At 43.4% G+C, this 11,778-nt stretch overlaps 1 protein-coding gene across 1 annotated transcript in view; it reads right to left on the bottom strand.

Moving 5' to 3' along the window:
- Window positions 1-2,438: 2,438 nt before the first annotated feature.
- The window catches only part of PARVA (parvin alpha), a 182,810-nt gene continuing 173,470 nt past the window's right edge, over window positions 2,439-11,778 (bottom strand). The window contains exon 13 of the mRNA XM_007471412.1: window positions 2,439-2,515. Coding sequence (XP_007471474.1) covers window positions 2,439-2,515 — 77 coding nt within the window. The remainder of the gene's footprint in view (window positions 2,516-11,778) is intronic.

Raw genomic sequence — 11,778 nt, 5'->3', positions numbered from 1 at the left:
AAAAGAGGAAAAAGGGGAAAAAAGGACCCAGTGAGCCTACAGAGACTTGATTCTTGCCTCAGCTTTTCTTCTTTCTTTTAAAAGAGATGAGGGTTAAGTTTGGTTTACTTGTTTCCTGATGCCTTTTACCCCCCTTCAAAAACATAGTCATGTATTACGCAGAAGGTTCCAGAATCTAAACAAAACCTCTAAATGAGATGGCAGCGTTATAAAACCAGGCCCAAGCCCTGGGATTCTGGACTGTGGCGAAGACCTCAGTCTCAAAACACAATTTTCTGATAAATTAGACCTGCTATTAAAAATGTTTCCGAGTGTTCTGATGGGTCTTCATACAGTATATTTGTAAAATATAAAAAAAGAATGCTCTTAATAAGGCCACTTGTCCACTGTCCACTTGCAGCTTGAATGTAAGAAAATAACACAAAAAAAGGAGACAAAATTCGTAGAGCAAAGCACGTTTAAATGAATGCATTATTTATTTCATCCTGCCTTAGTATTGCTCAAGGAGACAAAGCAATTATTTATGTTGATTTGCTATCAGGAATTTAAAAGAGAGCAAACAAATATCACAGTATTTAGTGTTTCCTAATGACAAATGAAATATTTCACTAATTATGTAAAAAGAATTGTATACTTTTCCACAAATTGACACAGAGAGTACATTTTCTTTCTATCTTTAATGCTCATTATGCTGAGTAATACTTCTTTCTTAGAGCAAAATCTCCCCAGAAATAGGTAGTATATCGAAACTGTATGGGTTCTGAGTGACTGCAGCTAGACCATAGCGTAAGAAGTGATGAAAAGCTGGAAGGAATGTTTTGGACATGATGGGAGGCCTCCCTCTGGGTGGTGTAGACAGAGATCACAGTGAATTCCTCAAACTAGGGATGGGCTTTGGGCAATTGGGCCTAAAGTAGTGACAAAGCAGGCATAGACTTCTGGCGGTGGGGATACAGACTGGTGTCCACTGAGCATACTTAGGAAAATTCTATAATGAAGATATAATATCAGTAGACGTTATTAATTATCCCAAAGGCTTGGTCAACTTAGGAGTACAAGTGTTAAGTACCCCAAGCTGCAACCTTCGGTCTAAGGGGGTCCCATGCATACTAAGTGTGCAAGTAAGTATTTGCCCCACGCTTCTTGTCCTCCTAGTCACCCCCACTTCAGCCCCTTTCCTATCCCTCCAGGCCCCGCAGGCTGGGACAACTAGAGCCCTGTATTCCAAACTTGGGTTCACGTAGAGGGGATCCATGTAACCGCAAGCCTGCGGGTAACCCACGCAAGGAAACCACTCAGCTTGGGTCTAAATAACTTACACTTTTCCTCGCCTGAATTAGCCAGTAATTGCATGTGGGCAGACTTAGCCAGAAATGGTCTAAATGATCAATTAGAGGGCAAAAAGGAGTTCCTTTCTTTAAGCTCAAGGGTCCCTGTTGAAGAGCCCTATTTCCCAAGCCCTGCTCGCATGGGCCCGCGCCCAGCTCTCTGTGGTGCCTGGGTATATTGTACATTTGCCTAACGATAGTGAATTGAGGACTTATTTTGTAGGAAAATATAGGGCATTTCCATTACATGCAGTCAAGCAAGAAGGCTGCAAAATGTGCCACTCCATTAATTTTAAACAGAATCCACCCCAAATGTCACCCTGAAACCAGAGTAAGGGGTTATTACAAATCTGAAGGAATTAAGAGTAATTTTCATTTGCGAAGGAGTTGAGGGACATGACTCCTGCCACACACACACTATTAATTGGGTGAAATTTGATTTGCCAATTTCAGTGTGAATCACTGAGCCCTGACCTAGCCTGCCTGGTGGTGAGATCAGGGGGCTCCTGTCTTCTTGGAGGGCACAGGTGCACACGTGTACACACACACACACACACACAAGAATAGAATGTGCAGAGACTGTAATGCAATGGGCTGGTTATTAACACATATGTTCTTCAAAGAAGAAAAACAAATGGCAGCTACTGGCAAGTCATGTAACCTCTCTGAGCCTCAGTTTCCGTATCTGTAAAAGGGGCTGATAACATCTGCTTCAATGGGAGTCATGAGTATTCGTGAGTTTGAGTAGCTCAGAGCACTTAATGTGGTGCCCAGCCCATAGGTTACACCCATTAAATGGTAACTATTATCTTTATTTTCATCTTCTGAGGGCAGGTGGGTGGGTGGGCCCTTGTGCCTAAGTTGGTTCCAAATCACACTGAGGGAAATCTGGACCTGGCACCAGGATGGCGACAACCTTCACAAGCCATTGCAGGGTCAGCTTTAGAGCCTGGGAGGTGTGGGTCAGCCCCCTGAGTTACTGATCATTTCCTTCCTAATCTCAGTTTCCACTATCTCTGGGAATAGAGCAGGCGGACTTGGGAGAGAGCACAGAGCAAGAGACAGGAATAAGCAGGTTAAGGCGGTTCAGGGGATGGTCCAGTCTGCCCCTCACTCCACGTTCCGGTACTTGGTGAAGAGGTTGTACAACACTCGCAGTGTGGATTTCAGGTCGCAGTTGACGATGTCTGCATAGAAAACAAAAAAACACACATTGCTTCAGTGGTGCCACGTGGCCCCAAACTGGCATCGGGTGTCCTCTTCCTTCTGCCACCCACCACGTGCCCAGCATGGTCCTGGGGAGGGTGTCTCCCCTCTCCCACAGGACATCATTCTGTGCTCCTAAAGAGCTAGCTCCCTGTCCTGCTGGAAGAGAAAAGCATCCCCATGAGACAACCAGGGGCAGGTGGGTGTTGAAGGATGGACAGTGTGTGCAGCAAGAATTCAGAGCAGGGGGCAGTGAGGGGCAGAGGTGCTGGGACATGGGCGTCTCATCTCTCACTGAAAGAAAGCAGACCCCAGAGCATGTAGTCTTCACCCTGGAAACAGAATCCCAGGCGAGAGGACCCTGACCCGACTCTGTGCCCTGGGTCTCACCTGTCTCTCAGGGCCCCTCTCCCTCTGCCTTCACCCTGCCCCACAGAGCCAGCCGTAAGGGGTGGCAAGGAGGGGAGGGCCTGCAGCTACACTGGGGGACGAGGTGGTGAGTTAGGAGGACTAAGCTGCCTCTCCCTTAAGACGGGAGGGAGGGCCCCTAAAGGGCAGAGAAGCCCACCCGGCAGGGAGTACTCAGTAGATTATGTGCCATCCGAAAGATTAAGGACAGAGCAAGGCGGCCGGGTTTGAGGCTGGGAGCTGGATTATCTTTTCAGGGGAGTTCCACCGTGGGTCCTGAGCTTTTATACAGCCATTTCCTCCCGCCCTCACTTCCCCTGACCCCTCCCTCTCTTCCTTCTCTTTACTGGTCACCTCCTCTGGCTGCCCCTCTAATCCTCTGTGGACTCCTCTGCCTTCTCCTGCCCCCCAAGGCCCCACCCTGCACTTGCCCCTCTGCACTCAGACCCCTGTGGGAGCGCCTTCCCTGAGGAACTGGCATAGTGCAAACATAAAGAAAGGAACTCTGCCTACTACTTAGGGATGCAGACTGAGGTAATAGAAGGAAAAGGAAAAGTTTAAAAATAAAAAAAGGAAAAAGGCAAAAGCCTGATGACTATACAAGTCAGGAGTGTTGAGGTTTGAAGATTATGTCCAAAAAGGGCAAGCAGAGGGAAGTCTGGGGAGCTGGGATTGCTGTATCCCTTGAGCTGGGTGCTGGTTATATGGTGGCTCGTTGGATACTATTTCACTAAAGTTATTTGAAAAAAACCCTAACTGTGCAGAAGGTCTGATGAAGTAAATGATGTAAGAGAAAATAATAAATGCTCTGGGTTTCAAAGGTGGGAGGCTGAGTCACTGGGAGGGAAGGGACTGGGGGACAATGTCAGGGCTCCAGCAGCAGCGTGGTCAACAGGAACAGGGATCGTCCAGGACCAGCAGAGCGGGAGGCCGGTGGCTCTGGCAGGCTGGGCTGTGGTTCCAGGTCTTAGCCTTGGGACTCTTGCAGTTGTAGCTGCCACAGTCAGGTGTGCCCAGGCCCTAGGCCCCGCAAAGATCAACACCTACTGGGCCATAAGCCAAGGGCCCAGGGCTGGGGAATCTCCTTAGGGCTCCCCAAACCCCTGGGCCCCATCCTGCCTGCCCCCTCCCAGGCCTTATCCCAGTTGTAGACCAACCCTACTCCACCCCTGCTGGGCTCAGACTCTGCTCCAGGCTCTCTTGCTGATAGACCAGGGGCTCAGGGACCACCCATGAGGCCTGGAGCTCAGCTTCCTTTCTGCTCCCATGTTGGTTCGGGCACATATGTGAGCCTCCAGCTTGGACCCTGCCCAGTGGCTGAGCCCTGCTACCTTGCCTTGCTTGAATCACCCTCTGTCAGGTAAGGTCCTATGCCCTCTGGGCTGATTCCTGTCCTCCGCTGACTGCTTGGTGATGAGTGTTCCTTAAATTCCACCCAAGTCGAAGATTAGGAAGTTACCCTAAGAAGGAACTGCTAGAAAGGCAGACAGGGACAAAGGTGAGCTCACTAAGGGAGTGAGCGTGAAGGGGAAGGTAGGCTGACACTGGGGCCACTGCAGCAGGCTCCTAACTGGGTTCCTCAAAGCCTCTTGCCCTCTCCAGTCCATTCTACCCACTGCAGCTAGACTATTTGGCTTCTGGGTATGGTTGTGCAGGATGCACACTGCACAACTCCAGGGCACATCTTCATATTTCCAAGGTATCATTACCACAGACTACAATATAACTCTGGCCCCAGGGATTGTGCAGGTCACAACTTGTATGCCCATACAGCTATTTCACATAAGATAAAGTCCAGAATCCTAATCCATGGTTTTACAAGGCAAAAGCTGACTCCGGCCCACCCTTCCAGTCTCACTTCATGCCACGTTCCCCCTCATTCACTCTGCACTGGTCACAGGGGCTTCCTTTCACACGTCCCAATAGGCTGTGCTCCTCCATCATCTTGGCCTCTGCACGTGCTGTTGTAAACATCTAGATTGTTCTTCCCAAGTAGCTGCCTCCTGATCCTCTTGCAGACCTCAGCTCAAAGCACTGCCTCCTGAGTGAAGCCTTGACACCTGGCCTTGGTGAGGGCACCCTGTCTTATGTTCTCAAACCCCCCGCACTCTTCCTTCATAGCATTCACTCCAGTTCTCAAGCAGTGGTTTGTGTGCTTATCTGATGAAATCTGCCTCTGCTCAGAGTGTGACCAACGTGACTACAGAGAGTTGATCTTGTTTTGCTCCAGTGCCTGGCCCAGTACCTGGCATGCACAGACCTCAAAAGATATTAATAAATAAATGCATGAATGATTTCCCAGTGTCCGGGAAGCCAAGAAAGAATATTCCAGGAAGAGGGGATGACCAATAGAGCCACATGCTCCCAAGAGGGTGAAGAGGGTAAGGGCTGGAAAGAGGTCCCAGGGTACATGGTCCTGCTGGTGGCTTGGGAGAGAGCAAGGCCATGTGCAGGTGGTGGCAAAGTGTTAACAGCAGAATGGGAAGATGAGAGGTGGAGGCAATGGGCATGGGTGCAAAGGATGAACTTGGGAGCCTGAGGAAGGAGAGCTATGGATGGAGGCGGGAGGATTTGCTGTTCCCTTAAAAAAATTTTTTTTTTGCGGTACGTGGGCCTCTCACTGTTGTGGCCTCTCCCGTTGTGGAGCACAGGCTCTGGATGCGCAGGCTCAGCGGCCATGGCTCACGGGCCCAGCTGCTCCGCGGCATGTGGGATCTTCCCGGACCGGGGCACGAACCCGTGTCCCCTGCATCGGCAGGCAGACTCTCAACCACTGCGTCACCAGGGAAGCCCTGTTGTTCCCTTTTAAAGACAGGGGAGTTCTAAGATTGCTAGAGAAAGAAAATGTCCAAGATGGGAGAATGTTTCAAAATGACCATTTAATTTACTCCAATTTATTTTTTTTCTTTTATTGCTGATTTACAGTATAGTTGATTTACAGTGTTATATTAGTTTCAGGTATACAACACAGTGATTCAATATTTTTGTAGATTTTACTCCCTTTAAAGTTATTATGAAACAATGCCTATATTTTCCTATGCTGTACAGTATATCCTTGCTTATTTATTTTAGGCATAGTAGTTTGTTAATCCCCTACCACTATCTTCCCCCTCCCTCATTCCCTTTCCCCCCGATAATCACTAGTTCTCATATCTGTGAGTCTCTGTTTTGTTATATTAATTTGTTTTATTTTTTAGATTCCACATATAAGTGAAATCATATAGTATTTGTCTTTCTCTGGCTTATTTCACTAAGCATAATATTCTCTAGGTCCATCCACATTGCTGCAAATGGCACTATTTCATTCTTTTTTATGGCTGAGTAGTATTCCATATTATATATATACCACATCTTTTTTTTTTTTTCGGTACGCGGGCCTCTCACTGTTGTGGCCTCTCCCGTCGTGGAGCACAGGCTCTGGACGCACAGGCTCAGCGGCCATGGCTCACGAGCCTAGCCGCTCCGTGGCATGTGGGATCTTCCTGGACCGGGGCACTAACCCGTGTCCCCTGCATCGGCAGGCGGACTCTCAACCACTGTGCACCAGGGAAGCCCCATATACCACATCTTCTTGATCCATTCATCTGCTGATGAGCACTTGGGTTGCTTCCATGTCTTGGCTATTGTAAATAGGGCTGCTGTGAACATCAGGGTGCATGTATCTTTTTGAATTAGTTTTCATCTTTTCCAGATATATACCCAGCAGTGGAATTGCTGGATCATATGGTAGTTCTATTTTTAGTTTTGGAGGAAGCTCCATACTGTTTCCATAGTGGTTGCAACAGTTTACATTCCCACCAACAGTGTAGAAGGGTTCTCTTTTCTCCACACCCTCTCCAGCATTTATTATTTGCAGACTTTTTGATGGTAGCCATTCTGACAAGTGTGAGGTGATATCTCATTATTGTTTTGATTTGCATTTCTCTGATGATTAGCCATGTTGAGCATCTTTTCATGTGCCTGTTGGTCATCTGTACATGTTCTTTGGAAAAATGTCTATTCAGGTTTTCTGCTCTTTTTTTTTTTTTTTTTTTAAATGAAAGCTTCTTTCTTTCTTTCTTTCTTTATTTTTCGCTGTGTTGGGTCTTCATTTCTGTGCGAGGGCTTTCTCTAGTTGCAGTGAGCAGGGGCCACTCTTCATCACGGTGCACGGGCCTCTCACTGTCGCGGCCTCTCCCGTCGCGGAGCACAAGCTCCAGATGCACATCTGCCCATTTTTTAATCAGGTTGTTTGACTTTTTGATATTGAGTTGTATGAGCTATTTATATATTTTGGAAACTAACCACTTACTGGTAATATCATTTGCAAATATTTTCTCCCATTCAGTAGGTTGTCTTTTCATTTGGTCAGTATTTCTTTTGCTGTGCAAGTTTTTAAGTTTAATTAGGTCCCATTTATTTATTTTTGCTTTTATTTCTTTTGTGTTAGGAGAGAGATCCCCCCAAATATTGCTACAACTTGTGTCAAAGAGTGTTCTGCCTATGTTGTCCTCTAGGAGTTTTATGGTTTCAGGTCTTAAATTTAGGTCTTCAATTCATTTTGAGTTTATTTTTGTATATGATATGAACAAGTGTTCTAATTTCATTCTTTTACATGTAGCTGTCCAGTTTTCCTTGTATCACTTATTGAAGAGTCTTTTTTCCATCATATATTCTTGCCTCCTTTTTTTTTTTTTTTTTTTTTTTTTTTTCTTGCGTTATGCGGGCCTCTCACTGTCGTGGCCTCTCCCATTTGCGGAGCACAGGCTCCGGACGCGCAGGCTCAGTGGCCATGGCTCACGGGCCCAGCCGCTCCGCGGCATGTGGGATCTTCCCGAAACGGGGCACGAACCCGCGTCTCCTGCATCGGCAGGCGGACTCTCAAGCACTGCGCCACCAGGGAAGCCCTTCTTGCCTCCTTTGTTGTAGATTAATTGACCACAAGTGTGTGGGCTTATTTCTGGGTTCTCTATTCTATTCCATTGATCTATGTGTCTGTTTTTGTGCAAGTACCATGCTATTTTGATTACTGTAGCTTTGTAGTATAGTCTAAAGTCAGGGCAAGTGATTCCTCCAGCTTTGTTCTTTTTTCTCGAGATTGCTTTTGCAATTTGGGGTGTTTTGTGGTTACATATATGTTTTAGGATTATTTGTTCTAGTTTTGTGAAAAATGTCATGGGTATTTTAGTAGGGATTGTGTTAAATCTGTAGATTGCTTTGGGTAGTATGGACATTTTAACAATATTAATTCTTCCAATCCATGAACATGGGATATCTTTCCATTTCTCTGTATCGTCTTCAATTTCCTTCATAAGTGTTTTATGGTTTTCAGATTATAGGACTTTCACCTCCTTAGTTAAGTTTATTCCTAGGTATTATATCCTGCAACTTTACTGAATTCACTTAATAGTTCTAATCGTTTTTTGGTGGAGACTTTAGAGTTTTCAATACATAGTATCATGTCATCTACAAATAGTGACAGTTTTACTTCTTCCCATCTGGTTGGATGCCTTTTATTTCTATTTCTTTTCCGATTGTTATGGCTAGGACTTCCAAACTATGTTAACCAGAAGTGATGAGAATGGGCATCCTTGTCGTGTTCCTGGTTCTAGAGAAAAAGCTTTTAACTTTTCATTGTTGAGTATGGTTTTAGCTGTGAGTTTGTCATAAATCGCCTTTATTATATTGAGATATGTTCCTTCTGTAACAACTTTGATGAGAATTTTTGTCATGAATGGATGTTGAATTTTGTCAAATGCCTTTTCTGTGTCTGTTGAGATAATTGTGTGATTTTTATCCTTCTTTTTGTTAATGTGATGTATCATATTGATTTGGGGATATTGAACCATCCTTGCATGCCTGGAATAAATCACACTTGATTTGGGGATTTTTATATTGTTGAATTTGGTTTGGTAATATTTTGTTGAGAATTTTTGTTTATATTTATCTTAGATATTGGCCTGCAATTTTCTTTCTTTTTTTTTTTGTAGTGTCTTTGCCTGATTTTGGTATCAAGGTAATGATGGCCTTGTAGAATGAATTTAGAAATGTTCTCTCCTCTTCAATTTTTTTAATAGTTGAGAAGGATGATATTAGGTCTTCTTTATATGTTTGGTAGAATTTCCCTGTGAAGCTTTCTGGACTTTTGTTTGCTGGGAGTTTTTTTTCTTTTTGTTTGTTTGTTTGTTTTGTTTTCTTAAAATTACAAATTCAATTCACTACTAATTATCACTCTGTTCAGACTGTTTCTTCCTGATTCAGTCTTGGAAGGTTGTATGTTTCTAGATATTTGACCATTTCTTCTAGGTTATCCAATTTTTTGGCATATAACTGTTCATAGTATTCTCTTATGATTTTTTTTGGTATCTCTGTGATATTGGTTGTTATTTCTCTTCTCTTATTTCTTATTTTGTTTTTTGGGATCCTCTCTCTCTCCTTGATGAGCTTGGGTAAAAATCTGTCAATTTTGTTTATCTTTTCAAAAAACGCCAGCTTTTGGTTTCATTGATATTTGGGTTTTTTTTTTTTTTTTGGTCTCTATTTTATTTATTTACTCTCTGATCTTTTATTATTTCCTTCCTTCTGCTAACTTTGGGCTTTGTTTATTCTTCTTTCTCTAATTCCATTAGATGGTTAGTTAGATTGTTTATTAGAGATTTTTTTTTTTATTTCTTTAAATAGTCCTGTATTGCTATAAGGTTCCCTCTTAGAACTGCTTTTCCTGCATCCCACAGATTTTGGAAAGTTGTGTTTCCATTTTCGTTTGTCTCAAGGTATTTTCTGCTTTCTTCTTTGATTTTTTCATTGACCCACTGCTTTTTTAAAGTAGAACATTGTTTGGTCTCCATGTGTTTGTGCTTTTCCCATTTTTCTTCCTGTAACGGATTTCTAGTTTCATACCTTTGTGTTTGGGAAAATGCTTGATATAATTTCTATCCTCTTAAATTTGTTGAGACTTGTTTTGTGGCCCAGCATGTGCTCTGTCCTGGAGAACATTCCATGTGCACCTGAAAAAAACGTGTATTCTGATGTTTCTGGGTGGAAAGTAGATATCTATTAGGTCCAACTAATCTAATATGTCATTTAAGACCACTGTTTCCTTACTGATTTTCTTCTGGTGATTTGTTCATTGATGTAAGTGGGTATTAAAGTTCCCAACTGGGACTTCCGTGGTGGCACAGTGGTTAAGAATCCGTCTGCCAATGCAGGGGACACAGGTTGAAGCCCTGGTCTGGGAAGATCCCACATGCTGTGCCACAACTACTGAAGCCTGTGCGCCTGGAGCCCGTGCTCCACAACAAGAGAAGCCACTGCAATGAGAAGCCCACGCACTGCAATGAAGAGTAGCCACCACTTGCTGCAACTAGAGAAAGCCCGTGTGCAGCAACGAAGACCCAACACAGCCAAAAAATAAATTTAAAGAAGTCCCCTACTATTATTGTATTACTGTCAATTTCTCCTGTTATGTCAGTGTTTGCTTTATATATTTAAGTTCATATATGTTAACAAGTGTTACATCCTCTTCTTGTATTGATCCCTTTATCATTATCATTATTTGCGGTATGTGGGCCTCTCACCGTTGTGGCCTCTCCCGTTGCAGAGCACAGGCTCTGGACGTGCAGGCTCAGCAGCCATGGCTCATGGGCCTAGCTGCTCCATGGCATGTGGGATCTTCCCAGACCGGGGCACGAACCTGTGTCCCCTCCATCGGCAGGTGGACTCTCAACCGTTGCACCGCCAGGGAAGCCCCCCTTTATCATTATTTAATGCCCTTGTCTTTTGCTATAGACTTTGTTTTAAAGTCTATTTTGTCTTATATGAGTATTGTTACTCCTGCTTTGGTCTTTCCATTTGCTTGAAATATTCTTCCTTCCCCTCACTTTCAGTCTGTGTGTATCTTCAGTTCTGAAGTGAGTCTCTTGTAAGCAGCATTTAGATGGGCATTTTTTTCTTTATCCAATCAGCCACCCTGTGTCTTCTTTTCTTTTTTTTTAGAATGTATCTATCTATCTATTTATTTATATTGAAGTATGGTTGATTTACAATGTATTAATTTCTGCTGTACAGAAAAGTGATTCAGACATATATATATATATATATACACACACACACACACACATACATACATACATATATGTATATATTCTTTTCCATTATGGTTTATCATAGGATACTGAATATACAGTAGGATCTTGTTGTTTATCCATTGCATATATAATAGCTTATCTCTGCTAACCCAAACCTCCCATTCCATCCCTCCCCCAACGCCCTCCCCCTTGGCAAGCACAAGTCTGTTCTCTATGTCTGTGAGTCTGTTTATGTTTTGTAGATAGGTTCATTTGTGTCATATTTTAGATTCCACGTATAAGTGATATCATATGGTATTTGTCTTTCTCTTTCTGACTTACTTCACTTAGTATGATAATCTCAAGTTGTATCCGTGTTGCTGAAAATGGCATTATTTCGTTCTTTTTTATGGCTGAATAGTATTCCATTGTACATATGTACAAAACAAAAATAAACAAATGGGACCTAATCAAACTTACAAGCTTTTGCACAGCAAAGGAAACTATAAAAAAAAAGAATCTTGTTAATCTTGTATCCTGCTACATTGCTGAATTCATTTATCAGCTCTAGTAGTTTTTTTGTGGGGTCTTTAGGGTTTTCTCTATACAGAATCATGACATCTGCATATAATGACAATTTTACCTTTTCCCTTCCAATTTGGATACCTTTTATTTTTTTTTCTCATCTGATTGCTGTGGCTGGCTAGGACTTTGCTGGTTTTGGTATCAGGATGATCGTGGCTTCATAGAATGTCTTTGGGAGTGTTTCCTCTTCTTCAATTTTTTGGAAG

This window comes from Lipotes vexillifer, unplaced genomic scaffold, assembly GCF_000442215.2.
Source record: "Lipotes vexillifer unplaced genomic scaffold, Lipotes_vexillifer_v1.1 scaffold6, whole genome shotgun sequence".
In the NCBI taxonomy this organism is placed as follows: Eukaryota; Metazoa; Chordata; class Mammalia; order Artiodactyla; family Lipotidae; genus Lipotes; species Lipotes vexillifer.
The sequence above is the reverse complement of the archived record's forward strand: the minus strand, read 5'-3'. Positions and strand labels throughout refer to the sequence as shown.